This window comes from Athene noctua, chromosome 2, assembly GCF_965140245.1.
Source record: "Athene noctua chromosome 2, bAthNoc1.hap1.1, whole genome shotgun sequence".
Lineage (NCBI taxonomy): Eukaryota > Metazoa > Chordata > Aves > Strigiformes > Strigidae > Athene > Athene noctua.
This window is the reverse complement of record NC_134038.1, coordinates 111,399,240-111,415,143: the sequence shown is the minus strand read 5'-3', so window position 1 is coordinate 111,415,143 and position 15,904 is coordinate 111,399,240. Positions and strand designations below refer to the sequence as shown.

The following is a 15,904-nucleotide window of genomic DNA, read 5'->3' as shown; positions in this document are numbered from 1 at the left end:
GGATTACACACTCTGTATTACAGTAGACTGTGCTGCAGCAATTTAGCTGAAGAAAGAATTGACTCTTGCTCAAACTTCTTCATAGAGGTCAAGGAAAAATGACAAGCTATTTGGGAAACAAAAGCAAAGAGAAATAAGCTCTAGTTTCAGTGAGAGGACTAGAAGTAGCATGAGCACTGAGCATCCCACTAGGATTCATTTAGGCTTATATTTTTAGCCTCAAGTACATACGTTATTTCTCATGTGTATTTTACATGGCCTGTTGAGCTCAATTACTTCATATCTTTGTGTACATAAAAAAGTATTTTCAGAATGTTTTATTACAGAAGTAGCAACCAGCCAAGCCATCTTTTCTTTCCTAGAGCAAGATGGGGAGGAACTTTCTGATCTGAATTGAGGAGTGTAATTAACTGCAGTTGTATCACAAATTGGGACAAAAATTTCAGTTTTCAGATATTTTAAACCCCAAAGAATAAAACCAGCAGTTTATCACATATTTTGGCAGCAGAAAAATTTTTTAGAACAATAAGAATTTTTGGTTTGGTAATTCGCCATCTCATATAATCTCAATTTCAATCTTTTTTGGTTTTCCATTTTAATGTAGATGTATATAAATTCTTAAGTAAAACTAGGTTTGTGGTCCAAACAAAGAGATTTGAAAGGTTTCCCCAAAATATTTTGAGTTAGATATTTTAGTGGGAATATGCCTGCATGAATGAGCTGCATTTTACAGAAAAAATCCTATGCATCATTGTTTTATACAGCTATAATTTACAGCAGAGTGAACACTGAAGACTTAAAATCTGGGCTTTGCCTGTGACAGTGCCTGTGTGCTACTGATCACCGTAGTCTTTCTGGAATTCACACCAGGATGATGAAGAGCAAAAAAAAATTGCTCCCTTCTGGCTTGGCATACAGGATGAAAATTTATTTACTGACCCACCTAGATACTAAAAGCATTATAATTGACTAGAGAAGTTCTAAAATTTATAGGAACTTACAGGAATTTATAGAAACCTACAGGAATTTATAGGAAGAACAGTATCTAGTATGGAGGTTTGGCAGTGGACCTACTTGGTCCCCAAGTGCATTCTAGTAACCTCTCACCTCCAGGTCAGGAGAAGACCAGCGTGAACAGTATTTCCTCACAAGCAAGAGGATGGGAGCCAACGGGTGCTAAAATAAATCTTCTGAAACAAATGATGAGGAAACCAGGCCTGCAACCTTATTCCAGCATGTAACATGGCCTCATTTGTATTGTCGTCCTAATCCTAAAGAGCATTCTCAGACAGAGCTCCAAGAGAATTCACACATCTGAGGACCTAAGAGAAATTTGACTTCTGAAAGAATCATTTCTCCCCATCATGACAAAACAGTACAAAGAAGAGCCACCTACAGTATCAGCTTTTTATGTCATAAAAGCCACAGAAGTTTGTTGCTCTTGTAGATTTAGAGCCTCAATTTTCTACCTAAGTTTTCAGACTAGTGCAAGATAGTATAAGGGACAGTTTTAGGCTTGATGAAGTCAATAGATTTATTCTCAATTTCACTACTTGCTCCCAACATCTCTTCATCATATTTCAGATACACGCACTTTCCAGAATTCCTTAAAGTTCTCTGTTTTATTCATGGATAGTCTGACAACATGCAGTCCAGTATCAACGCTGAATTTCTCAACACATTTGAGCAAAAGATGCCTAGGAGATAACAAGACAGTCTCCTAATCTCCTAGAATAGCACTGCAAAGCCCAGGTTTTAAACAAGGAACAAAACCAAATGAAGACATCATCTATTTACTTACTATCAATCTTAAAGATGTTATGGGTAGGAAGGTAACATTTCTCAAGTAGATGAATAGTAGCTGAAGTCAGCTAGTCCTACCTCTTAAGAGACAGGTACACATTCAGGACAAGAGGCAATGGCCTCAAATTGTGCTAGGGAAGGTTTAGACTAGATATTAGGAAGCATTTCTTTCCAGAAGGGGTTGTTAGGTGTTGGAATGGGCTGCCCAGGGAGGTGGTGGAGTCCCCATCCCTGGAGGTGTTTAAGAGTCGGGTTGACACAGCGCTGAGGGATCTGGTGTAGTTGGGAACTGTCAGTGTTAGGTTAATGGTTGGACTGGATGATCTTCAAGGTCTATTCCAACCTAGACAATTCTGTGATTCTGTGATTTGTACAAGAGAGAACTGAAAAGCCTTCAGCAAGGAAAGTAAAAATATTTCCTAATCAATATATATTTTACTAACGGACAAACCTTATGTGCTAAGCACTAAGTACTTTACAGGGCTATTTCAATCAGTTTCTCCTTGGATTTTGCTGTCCCATACATTCACAACTGCTCTTTGTTTTATCTGGCTGGTTTAGCTTGCGTTGTTGGAATAAAACTTCTAATTATAGCATGATTTTCAACAATGAAGTCAAGCATCAATATAATCCATGTAAAACCACATATTATAAGGAAAAGATCATGGAAAAGAATTCAATTTAATGCAGCTGAAGCCTCTAATGACTAAGCTCACATACTCGTTAGATTCAATGGATCAGCATTCTCAGCAACATTCATAAATTAACTTCTACAACAAAGATATTGGACATGAAAATTATTAAAAAGGAGGCTCCTAGTATTACTAGATTCTACTAAACTGTGAAGTGCCAGGGTTTCTTAAGTAAAAGAACCAAAGTTTAGATACAATTTTCCAGCTACTGGTACTAGTCAATGCTTATTACACTTGGTGTAATGGCAACTACAGAATCTGAAATTTAGGTAACAAAAAAAAAAAGAAGTTTCATTATCCTTTCCCATCTTAAGCAATTCTCCCTTTTTATCTAGTACCACATTATCTCAGAATAATGAAAAGCCTGAAGTTTTTGCTTACTACATCCTTCAAGCTGTATCATCTGTTTTGCCACAGACTGTTTTGTACATTAAAACACTCTCATTTTAACATGGGCTAGTTGCAATATATTTTCCCTGTCCATCCTTGAGTTTCTCTCTGCCAGTAGTCAGAAAATGCTGCATATGCATTTGAAAATAACCTGTTTGCTCCTGGCCATGAAAACAGAGATATAAAAGTGTAAGGTTGTCAGCATACTTAAGGATGGTTACAACTTAATGTACCATTCATTAATTCCTACAACCACATTAAGATTAAGTATCAGACCCCTTTAAACTCTACACAAAAAGAGTTGAGAGGTTGGTCACAGTGTGTGATTAAGCTAAATTAAAGACCCGAAATGCATTCCACATAATATGCTACTGTATACATTCATCCCCAGTCAATTACATGTTTATTATGGTATCTCTGACAAGCTAAATTAACAATAAATAAATGTCTAAGTTGTGATTTCACTTTTCACAATAATATACTACAACTAAGTCTTAAATATCTGCATGTAACTATTCGGCTACAGACATAAGCGAAGGTAATGGAGTCAAAAACTGCAGACTAATTGCTTCAGATGAAGGCTTATTATCTCTCCAATTTCAAGCTCAGCAGCAGTTAAGCAGGAATATAAACTACTTTAGTCTAGGCATTGTGAATCTTTATATAAAATTTACTTTTATTTTTATCTCAGTTTTTACAAACAAGAAAAGCAACGGCTATGTGTTTTCACTGACAAAGGTAAGGATTTAAGATGAAGGATTAAAAAAACCCCTACCAACCAACAGTTCAGCCTTCAAATTTTCTTATTTTTACCATTTCACTCAAACTCTTCCTCTTCCCCTTTCTAATAGGTTTTTGCACAATCATTTCATGTATAAACTCAGCTTAACTCCTCTTTACTAAGTCCTTCAGCCTGTCTTATTCTCCTTCATATGACACATACTTAGGGCTTGATTCCCCACTCATCTTAGACTTGTGTATTCACACCTGTAAAAGCAGATGCAATGACATCTACCACAGGGGCAGTGGCAGTGCAAATGCCCACCAAAGAGCTGTGAGGGACACACCAAGTCTGAGGTAGTGGTAGAGAGATGACGTCTAGACGTTCCTGCTCCCTTGGTGACTCATCAGGATCCCACCGACTAACTCTCTCCATCCCAGCACATGGCAGTTCTAATGAAACTAGACTACCCTCTGCACATGATCATCTGCAATTCAGCTTTTTTAAGGTGGTCATGGAGACAAGGAAATACGCTGTCCAACAGCACTCCTCACTCGCAAGTATGCAGGGAGATTTCCTCATCCTTTCGACAGCCTGTTCTGCCAAGGCCGCTGAGCCTGGAGGCACAGCTATGACAATGGCACTGCAGGACTATTTAACAAAACAAGATCCCAAAACAGAGTCCCGGTTACATCTCTGTGACCAGATCTCGAGCAGACTGGGACAAATCCCACTCTAAGAAATTACAGTCTACCTGCACTTTTCACCTGCAGTTTCCATCACAAAATAATATCTCATAATAGTAATAGCCATACCTTGCTTGCCAGTTACCATACATCATACGTACAGCACACAGGGTGTCTTTCAAAAAAAAGCTTTACTCCAGCAGCAATAAGGGAACAGGCACCCAGGGATGGGTAATACAAGGGACAATGAGGAAAGCAGACCTTTTCCTCCTCTTGTTCTGAGAATCTTCTCCCCTGGCAAATACAGCTGCTGCTTTTTCCCTAATGCACCCAGCCCATGTGACAGAATAGAACTCCTTGCTAATACATTATTAAGTACCTATTCTGAAGACAGGGTGTTTCTGAGGAGACATGGGATATCTGAAAGCTGGCAAAAATATAGCCATCTTCACTGCTTCCCTCAAGGCAGGCAGGTAAACAGTTGCCAGTGAGTTATAGGATAAAGATACTGAGACAAAGCACTGCCCAAAGCCACAGCAGGAATGCTCAGCAAAGGCAAGAGAAGAGGTAGTGCTCTGAACTCCCTCTATCACACAGGGTTTACAGCTAGTCCTTACCCTACATCTCATGCCTGTGTTGGTGCCACCACATCACCCACACGCTGCACAGACAGTAGCCACGGTCCCTCACTGTGAGCCCTCAGGAAGGCTGCAAAGCCTGCCGAGATCTTCCATTGAATGCACTCCTGGGAATGACAAGCATCACTGCTGCTCGGTGCAACTTGGTTGTTGTACAGGGGACTGTTATCCTAACCATAACCCTGTACAACATGGCCACAGCTGATTTTCCTCCTTACCCTGCCTCATCCATCGCTTCTGCTTACAGCTGCCTGTGGGATGGGGAAGGGTACTGCCATGTGCTCCCTGCTGTCTTGTGAACCAGCTGCCTACCTGCAGCTTCTTCCTCCACAAGCATCTTTCGCCACCAAATCCAATCATACTTCTGTAATTCCCATAACTCCTCCAGAGAGCTAATGGTTACTCTCTAGCCCATTCATCCTCTCTCTCATTTTTCTTGATCTGTGGAGGATTTTCACCAATGCTTGTAGGAAGCAGCCATGTTCTCTTCACTCCAGAGCTCTCTCCACAACTTCCACAACTTTTGTCTGGGCTTTCTCTCTATAAGTGCGAGGCTCTGGGCTTCAGCCTTGGCTCGTGCTTCATTCTGACTTTCGGGAGGGTGTTCTCCATCAACCTCCTGGGCCCCTAACTTCAGCATCTGGTTTCCACTTCTGAAAGGTTTTGTTTTTACCCTTGATCACACATATCCCTGGCTTGGCAACCCTCCATTTACCATTTACTTTTCCATTTCATCTCTATGGTTTCTAATTACACTGCAGTATATCTATTGAAAAAAAAATAAAAAAAAATTATTCCATCTGGGAAAAGGTCTATTTGTATTATGCAACAGAGAGCTGAAAGATGCATCTCTATCCTAACTCAAACTATGAAATTGCTTCTTCCCAAAATCTTAGAATCAGATACAATCCCAAAATTCTATGTATTATCTCTCCCTCATTTGCAAGTTTGCTTATAACTATCTGAAGTCCTGCCAGGATTTACCTTTATCTTGATCTTTTCCTGCTGAAATTCTTATTCATATCTAAGTCTTCAGAATGAATTTTAACTTTCCGGTTTTCTTCTATGACACTTCCCCTACCTTCTCTAAATGTCAAGGAGTACACCTCTTTGATATCTCAGGTACTTGTGAAGCCTGAGTTACTACAGTATGTCAGAACTTTATATTTCATGTACTTATCCTCAGGAGACTCCCAGGTCTTTTTTCCCCCCTTCCATCTTAAGGTGACAATGGACTCTCTCAGCAGAAGAACAGCTGCTGGCTGCCACCAAGGACCAAAGTCTAACACTCTTGCTCAAAGCCATGATGGAAGTTTGCAGCACAAGAAGCACTAAGTTTCATGCTCCAGCCACTGAACCATCACTCAGAGCTACTCGATATTCCCACTCAAACTTTACTCTTAAATCAGAAATTAATACTAACTCACCTTTCCGTTCTTGATCACCTTTACTGATTTAAAATATAGGTTCCTCTCAAAATTTCTCTTTAACAAAGGTTTTGCAACCTTGATCGATGCACTCTTCTCACTTCTGCAGTTAGTTCTTCACATCTGCAGCAGACCTTTGGTGAAGGAGTGTGCTCACCTTTCCTGTTCTGCTGCTGCCATCTCTCTCATTTCTCTGAATCTATTTTATTTAAATCCCACTTCAGAATCAGAGATGGAAGGACAGAAGCAAGAATGAAAGGAAGGAAAAAAGAAAGGGCAAAAGAACGAAAGACTTGAATGCAAAACATACAGAATAAACTACATAAATAATAGATGTTACTGTACTCTACATCATTTTAAAAGTGCTACCTTCTCTCACATCATCCAAAGTGACCATGATCCACCTCAACTTAATGCATGATAAAGATCACAAAGAAGCAGCATTAAAGGCATAAGAACTGAAAGCAGGTAAAACCACTGTTCACGAAATGACTCTAGCAATGCATAGCACTGCTAATGGACCACAACTGGAATGAAGCATCAGATGCTCTAAGATAAGAGCTAATAAAAAAAAAACCAAACAAAAAAAAACCCTGTGTTTTTTTCTTGTGGAGTTCAAACACACTCTCATGACCCCTAGATAACTGGTGAACTTCAGATAGAAATTATTCTGTTTTGATCCAACAGCAAAAGAAAGGCTTAATGAGAAAGACTGCAGCAGAAGGTATCTCTGCTAAGAATGGAGGGAGCAGCAGTCCACCAGCACTGTTCCAAGGACAAGTGGCAGAGTACATCCCACTTAACCTGTCAAAGTATAGCCACACACAATTCACAATCATATATATAGCCACACAATTCACAAAGCGGCAATCTCAAGCGGCACCTTATGGGAGTATACGACCCTTAGAAGCTGTGTGCTTAGAAGATCACCAATCATAATGCAGTCTTGACACATTTGAGGCTTTCCAGAAGCACTTCCATTTCAGTACTGAACACCAAAAATGCTTTACTACAGCCTTCCCCTTTCGAGACTCCGGTTTTATGCCAAACATGCTCCTTTCCATCTCTGTCCCTCCCTCCCCATTGCTTAGCTGCCTGCATTCCTCACGGCAAATTAACAGCTTCAAAAGACTGCCAGTTTGATGCAATTTCATGTTCTTGAATACAGCGTTCTCAGGAGCACTATTACGGAAATTTAATCTCTTGAGAAATAGATCAGATACCATTAACAGAATGAAACACAAATGTTCTCTATGACTTCTTACAGAAAGCCTGCGTTGAGTCTACAATAAGATGTGCAATTTACAGAGTTGTTATCAAGAAAAAAATGTATTGTCTCTTATCAACAATTTTATTTTTAAAAAATTATGCACTAAACCAACTAACACTAAACAGTCCCATTAAAACTGAAAAAAAACCCCCAACAACCCTTTGTTTTCTAATCAAGGTAGAGTCAGGTTTCTCTCATTTCCCTTCTCTCTGGCAGACACCTTCCAGAAGTGGACATCACAGCTCTAATAATCAGAGCCAGAGTACTGAAGCAAGTCAGCGAGAATGATTCTCACAAGCAGGGACTCACCTTTGGGATATGATAGTTTTCAGCTCCAGCCAAGAACGTAGGAGCTCTTGCTATCACAAGTCACTGAGATAATACGCTAAATTAGCTCATCTCCTGGGAGACTCACTCCCACCTGTTCAACAGCTCCAGGCCAAGCTCCTTTCAGCCCACTGTCGAATCTGGGTACCACAGAAGTATGTCACGGTGCTCTTCAGTTCCTCTGCGTGGATTTTATGCCACTGGGATGCTGTGGTGGGGAGTCTGACTGTGCCAGCTAATGGCACTGTAAATCAGGGCTTTCTTGTAATGCATTCACAGCACAATCTGCTTCCAAACAAAAAGTTACAATGCATAAACTTGAACCTTGCTAAGAAGACATAAGAGGATTCAGTAGTGACTCTATATGGTCTAGCATATACCAGGGATGGTACTGACAAACAAAAGTCCCTATCCTTTTTCCAGAGATGAAATTCACAATTTATAATATGTGCCTGGGCCTGCTGTACACTACAGCCTGTTTACAACATGAAAGGATCCTTCGCTCTTTGGAACCAACTGTATTGCTCACATGATGTAACAAGGCTTTAGTGTCACAGAGAAGCAGGATTGTTGTAGTCTTTCAGATAAAGCATGTTGAACTAACTGAGACATTTGGCACCTAGGGATGATGATTTTCTGGACAACACTCAGGTGAGCAGAGCAGATCTGGAATGCTTTTAAGTCGCACCTCACAGGAAAAATAAAAAATCACATCAATATTTATCTTCAGATACAGGAACATGAAGTTACATTTATTTAACTGCACCTCCTCATCCCTACTAAAGACATGTGGGGTGCATCTAGTACTTTTGTTCAATTCAGAACTCAGCGGTACCCATCTATCATGCTTTAACTCACATTTTATAGTGGCCTCAGAGTGCACAAACTGGCTTCCTTTTGGATGAAGTCAAATGAGAAGGTGCTGTTCAACCACTAATGGACATTCACACCAGTCTAGAACTAGCCTGAAATAGCCCCCTATCCAAAATGTGTATTTGGGACCTCAATACCACCTCTCACCCCCTCATGGGTTGGGTCCATACTACTTCCCATTGTCAGTACACCCATATTTTTTTGTTTCGTCTACTCTGGGAAAGAAGTAACAGCATAGGACTCAGCTCACAAGGGTGGAGAATATTCACGACCTTGAAGGAAGGCAGCAGGGCAAAGAGGAATTGACATCCCTTGCTACAGGAATCCCAGAATTACCTGAATTATAACTATGTAGGGGAAAAGCCTGCATAATGCACTAAAGTGCACCCTTTTTTTCTTATTTGGATAAATTTACTCAAATAGAGGTACATTTCAGCATAGTATATTAGATACTCCAACTGTACTCCCTCTACCAAGATACTACAAGCTATTTCTGTGCAGTAGAGTGGCAGGGGAACATTAGGAACATGAAATATTAATCTTTCCATCATTTTATTTCTGTGTCTGGCCTAAGTTTTCCAAGTTAGATATGTTCTCTCTCCTCTTGAAGACACCTATTATTTGGAATTCCATCTGTTCTGTAAAATTCAAAATTGATTACCTTAATGACAGCTAATAGGCAGAAATGTTCTATTGATCTGACTCCACTCCTCCACAGAGCCCACTTCAATAAAAGGCAGCCCTCAAGATATTTTGCTTCATTACTTAATTTTTGGTCTTTTACATGGAGCTGCATGCAAGCAATCATTAACAACCTTGTCTAGGACATGTGCACATTTCAGAGTAGGATCTGGTTCCCTGTAAGTCCATGACAGTTCTTCTCTATACAGCAAAAGAAATGGGAACAATCATTTATTCTGAGTATTCAAGTACCCAATTAACCAATCAACACTTTAAATATGATTTATAAAAGGTGTTCTTTGAGAATCTGTGATCCTGTTATCCCTGATATACTGACTCATATTTAAAATGCTTAAAACTCACATTTTAGCATTATGCCTATTACCACATTTTCATAAAAAAACAGTCTCCTTATTTTTATGTATGACTCTGAAGCTATTTGCATTCCCAAGATATACCAGGACTTGGGCTAAACTAAGATAACAAATTTACAGGCGTACGTTAAAACACAAAGGTCTTCAACCAGTGTAAATTACTAAAGCACACTGACCCAGTACTTGACCTGCTGTTGTGATTTGCTTCTCCTTTTTTAATGGAAAAGTGGTTTTAATACTATATTCAAACATCCAGCTAACAACTCCCAAGACAGAGAACACTAGTCCTCTTGAGCCAGATCCCAAGTCTGTTAGTGTCTGCAGGCTTTTCTACAGACTTCTGAGCATTGGGTCTAACAGAAACCCAACTGCAATCATTGTACACTGCACGGTTTCCATCTCCAACCATTTGAACAAGAAACTAAAGCTGTGTCAAAAGCACCTACGCATACAGAGGCAACTACATTCTACTTACATCTTGATCAAGCAATCACAACTTGACAGTAAGAGACAGTATTACATATCACTTACACAATGTTTTCTGTACATGAAGCCCAAAAGACTTAAAGTTCAGACTCATGAAACAGATAAACAAGGAGATAAATGATTAAAATTCTGAATGGTTCAACTGTCATGGAGGTGAGCAACATTGCTTATCAGAAAGAAACCGTATAGAAACATTTTTAATTAACAAAGGGAAGAAAAGGATGATTGTTGCCTGGCTTCAAGCAGGTAAGGCAGTGCGTTGCTTATCGCCACATCCCAATCATTTTCTAATTATTATAATTTTTCTAAATAGCAAGACAGAACATGTCTTCATTTGCATATAGACACATGGGTCTGAATTAGATTTTTAAATTTATGCCTGCAAAGCTTCTGCAGATGTTTTCAAACTTTCTCCATTCTGTTCCTGCAGTGTCATTTCACGCCCAACTTCTGTTTGAGTTAGCATGGTAGGACACAGCATAGACTTAAGTGACACAAGTCACTTGTGTCACTTGCCTGCCTCTGGATCCAAGGAATGTCACAGTAAGGAATACAGAAAAGGGACAGTCACAGTCTCTTACGACAGCAGCAGCTGCTTCCGAAAAAGACTCAGTCCTCTACAGACAGACTAGCACTTTGCCTTCAATTTTCTCCCAGCTACAATTTTCAGTTTCTTGATCAGTTTTGAGCAAGAAAAAAATCTCAGCAATTCTTGATATGCATAAGCCTGGAAATAGAATTTCAGCTGGAAATAGAATTTGGATAGAGCCTTTGTGCAGTAATGAACTTTTTAAAATAAAATAAGGGTTTAGATCTGTTTCTGGTGTTGGAAGATAAAAGTGCACTCAAATCAATGGACACAGATTGGATCTGACCCCCTACTTGTCAAGCTATTTTACTAATAATGTATTGTGAAAACAAACAAACAAAAAAATCATGGGAGTGAGCAAAGTTGCTTACAGACTCAAACATTAATATTCATCAATATCATTGATATTTATATATGCTTGATATTTCTATTTCATGCTCACACTAGGGCAGAGCTCAGAGAGAGTGTACTTTCAGAACATTTAAGTGTACCATATGGGTATAATTGCAACTCAATCAGTTAAAGAATATATTCAGTCAAGACTGTGCATAATACTAAAGACCTATTCTGGGCATATTATACTTCATATGGGAAGAGCAAAGTAGCAAGACATGGGATGCCAGCAGCAAAATGGCATTAGGCAGGTAATGCTACTTGAAACAACACTGCTCCTTTACAAAAGGCAACAGACTTACACTTCCTGACTTACAAAATCTGACACTTTTATGCAGCTTTAAGAAGGAGGAGGGGACAGCCCCACAGCTCGCTTTGTTCAGAAAAGGCACTTACACACCCCTGCCTCCCAGAAACACAGCTAGACTAATTTTAATCTGCAGCAAACAGTGACAAAAATATATATTCCAAAAGCAATGAACAAAGAAACAGAGAAGTCTGACAGATGTGAGGTTAGATGAAAGCACAGTTTCTTTACCCTCAGTATCAAAGTTGTTTTCTTCTTGTTTTCACTGAACCATTGAGGCTGTTTTGGCCATTAGTAAAATGTCACCCTGAAAATGCAGATTATGTGATGCTACTTGTGGTGCCTAGTGTCTTCCCATGCTTTTTCTTTCCCCAATTTCCTAAATCAAAGCACCAAGGAAAAAAACAAAAACAAAACCAACACACACAACGTGCAAGGCTCTCAGTCTATCATGCCAGGAAGAACTATTTTAAGAATTAATTTGTGCCCTGGGAGATCTGTTTAAATTATCCTCCCATTCTGTCCTAACCAAAGATTAAAGCAGCGAACTCCCAGTGTCTTAAGGAGAATACAAAAATTGAAGAACTGGAGCGTACAGGCTTCTCCGCCATCCCCCCAGGCATGGGGCTGAGCGCGGCGAGAATGTGGGGCCAAAGAGGATGAAGCTGCTGATCTGACAGTACGCCAGGAGCCCACAAACCTTTGACATTCTCAGCTGGAGCTGAGAGATCGCAACCAGACTTTCCCTTACGCCACCACTTTTTAACTATGCCTATCCTGTACAGCTGAGGATATGTCCTCTTTTTCTGTCACTCACTGCTTTTTTGACAGGGAAAGTTTTTACTTCATTCTGTCCTGGTAAGTGCAGTCAGATAGGAATACCCTCTAAAAAACAGGCATAACAAAGAAAATTAAGTCTTTAACTTTCTGCCTCTACAGAAGCACATAAAGCACCTACCAAGAGAAAGAAATTAATCAAGTTCAGACATGGTGAGAGCCCTGCAATTTTCCCCAAAGTCAATGGGAGTTACACCTACTTACAGCTGCTTTTTGCACCCCCCACCACCACTGCTTGCACACGCACAGCTGGAGCACACGCTGTACTCTGAAGTGTCCCTCCAAGAAAATGTCAGACAAAAAAAAATCCCTGAAAGTGCATGACAAAGTATGAAGCTGAAACCTACTTTTGCAATTTTATATCCATCTGCAGAGGGGCTCTTAAAGAGCCTTATCCCCTTCCTCTAGTGAGAAGGGGCCTCCGTCCCAACATCCTGCCCCCCGCCACGCATGTAAGGGACAAGTTACAGGACAAACCTCTATAGCCTTCAGCAAGAGGTACAGGCTATTAAAAATAGCACAATTTCAGCTTCGCCCCCCCCCAGCCTCTAAACACACCGAGAAAGCAGACCTTGAACCTAGCTACACAGTACTTTCCTCCTGCCACTGACTGGTGACTCAGTTGACAATTTTAGGAATGCACATCAAGAAGATTAAAAAAAAAAAAAATAAAAATCATACAATAAACACAGAGCCATACAATGCAAATCTGTATTTGTTTGAAATTGAGGAAAATAAGCATTACCTGTTCTTGTTGTTGGGCTTGTTTCCCTGATGCATTTTGCTCCTTGGCTGTAGTCATGCTCACCTATTTGTGCCCACTGCAGTGGCAAACAGGATTTTACAGTGTGTGTGTGTCTGTGTGTGTGTGTGTAAGCTTGTCTGTGTGTGTTCAGACATACACGCGCACACACACACACAAAGACTAAAGGGATAAGGATGAGTAACTAGTCCATCACTTAATCACCAGCTGAGAAATTTCCCACCCCCACAAAAAGAAATAAATAAAAATGCAATGCAAAAAAGCACTAGTCTAGCTGTCTTCCCCCTTGAGCCTCTAAAATAAAAGCAGAAGCAGGAGCAGAGAGAAGGATGCTGTGGGGGCTTCTTCAATTAGCAACAGCCTCTGCAATCGTCACAGAAACAATGATAACTGCTTGGCAACCAGCAACTGGCAGCTCGGAGCCGGGAGGCAGCGATGTGGTCCTCGCTCCCCACCTCCACGGCGGCAGCCCGCGCCTTGCGCATGCACCCGCCGCCTCGCAGCACAATGTGCCGCTCGCTGGCGATGTGCAGAGCCGGAGAGCAGCAGTCAGCTCCCCTCCCGCAGCCAGGCGAGAGGGGCCGCAGGCACCCGGCGCTCAGGAATGAATTCCCTCATTCCCCACGATGCCGGCGCCGGGAGGCCCGCCGATGCGGACTTTCTGGCAGACGCGCTCTCGTCTTCTCCCAACTTGGAGAGGTTCCAGTGCCCCGGCAGCCCCTGGCTACGAAGGAAACCTGTGCCAAGGGCAGCCTCTGCCCCGCTGCCGGGGCACTTCTGGAGGACGCCGTGTGCGCTCGCTCCCAGGGAAGCAGGTTCCCACCGGTGGGACGCAGACAGCACCGCTGCTCCCCAGGCAGCTGCTTGCCTCAGTGGCACGTTCACCAGGATGGAACATGCTCCCAGCCTCCCCCAGCCCCCTCCGTGTCCCTGATGCGACAGGGGCCACGTTGCATTTCTGCCACCGTGGCTGCCTCCTGTGCACTTGGAGATGCCATGTAGGTCACGTTGCAGGGTGACACAGCGCGCTGCTGCTCCACTCCACGCTGCGAGCGAGCTCCCTGCAGACTCCCTGCCATCACAGAGATCTCTCCAACACGGCAGAGCACTCAAACAGGCCTTCTGAGCCTGCTCGCCCACCTTGCTGTCAGCATGGGGTGACACGGGCTGTGCTTGAGCAGGAGGCATAAAGCAAGTACCCCTCTCCAGTAACCCTCAGGGGAACTTACATAGCTGGACAAAACTTGCAGCAGTATGAAGGTTGTTCAGCATTTGCTCGGGACTGATGCAAGCTCTAGCTCACCTCAGCATCAGGCAACATGAAACTGCCATGTTGCTGCTTTTCCCCTCCTCACCTCTTTCCCAGCACACCCAACATACTGGGTTGGATTGAGCCCATAGCTCGCCTCTGTGCACTCTGTAAAGGTAAATGTTTGCTCACTCACGTGATCCTGGGGTCTCGGCTGAGTCTGCAGATAACCAGCTAAGGAAAGGGAACATCACAGTATTTATCTGACAAGGAAGTGATTATGCCCCATTTGATCCTCAATTTGACAGCACAGATTTATTATGCAAGGTCCTATTCACCAGGAACGTAACTCTGCTAGAGCCAATGTCTCCTTACACCTGGGATAAAGTTGATCCTTGGTTCAGGGACAGATCAACTGCAGGCCAAGTTTTCCTAGAGATTATCTACTAGCCACTGCTCATACCTAAGAATGTCTGCATTTTTATCACTACGTATCACATCAGTTCATAGAAACTACAACATAAAAGATTTGCAACATGGAATTGTGCTGGAAGGAAACTGGACAACCTTGTCTGGTCCCAGGTGTCAGGATCCAGGCAACAGCTCATTCAGAAAAAAAAAATTGAGTAGCACCTCTCTAATAAGAAACAATAATCTACATTTAAATCTAACCGTCCATGCCAACCTCTTGCTGGGTTATACTATGACACTGTCCAAGCTTACATTGCAGTTTCATCTCTTTAGTCCCAATAGCTTTAGTCACAATATTTTGTGTATGTTTATAGTGAGGTTATTCTTGCTCATACATTTTTCCCTAGACATCAGAACAGAATGTCTTTCAAGGTCTTTTATAAGCGGATCCGTTTGAATTTTCCAATTGGCTTGGTCTATTTTTCTACCTGTTGTGGGTAGTAATGAAGGCTTGCTTTACTCCACATTTTTGCTATTTTTCTTTCTAAGAGTAATTAAAATGAAACAAAACTGTATTTGGGGGATTTTTTACTTCTTTATAGTACATCCTGGAAATCTCTGCAAAGCAGATCCCTTTCAAAACATAGACCATTGACTGTGTCCCCAAACCCTCAGTAGTTACACTGGCAATCACTGAACATAACTGCACTCCTATTGAAAAGAAATGTATTTGTACCTGTCTTTTTACCTTTGCACGTCCTCCCCATGTGTATTCAATTCTTTCACAGTTAACAATTTAGAAGACACAGTTTTCACTAGTTTTCTGGAAACGACCACTCTTCCTTACAATGTAGATTTTTTCCACTAAGCTTGTTGTTGGACACATAAGAAGTGCTAATTAGTCCAGCAGTTAGCTATGCAAATGCATATGGCTTAGCCTCATTACAGAGGTGCATTAGGATACTGACTATTCTTGCTGCACCTCCC

The 15,904-nt window shown here is 41.5% G+C and overlaps 1 protein-coding gene across 5 annotated transcripts in view; it reads right to left on the bottom strand.

Moving 5' to 3' along the window:
- The window catches only part of DPP6 (dipeptidyl peptidase like 6), a 567,835-nt gene that overhangs the window by 252,208 nt on the left and 299,723 nt on the right, over nucleotides 1-15,904 (bottom strand). Inside the window, exon 1 of one of the 5 annotated variants that reach the window (XM_074899910.1) lies at nucleotides 13,240-13,669. The exons of the other annotated variants lie outside the window; for them this stretch is intronic. Within the exon in view, the coding sequence (XP_074756011.1) occupies nucleotides 13,240-13,296 (57 nt within the window). The 5' untranslated portion in view covers nucleotides 13,297-13,669. Of the gene's footprint in view, nucleotides 1-13,239; nucleotides 13,670-15,904 lie in introns of those variants that run through there. 5 annotated transcript variants of the gene reach the window in all.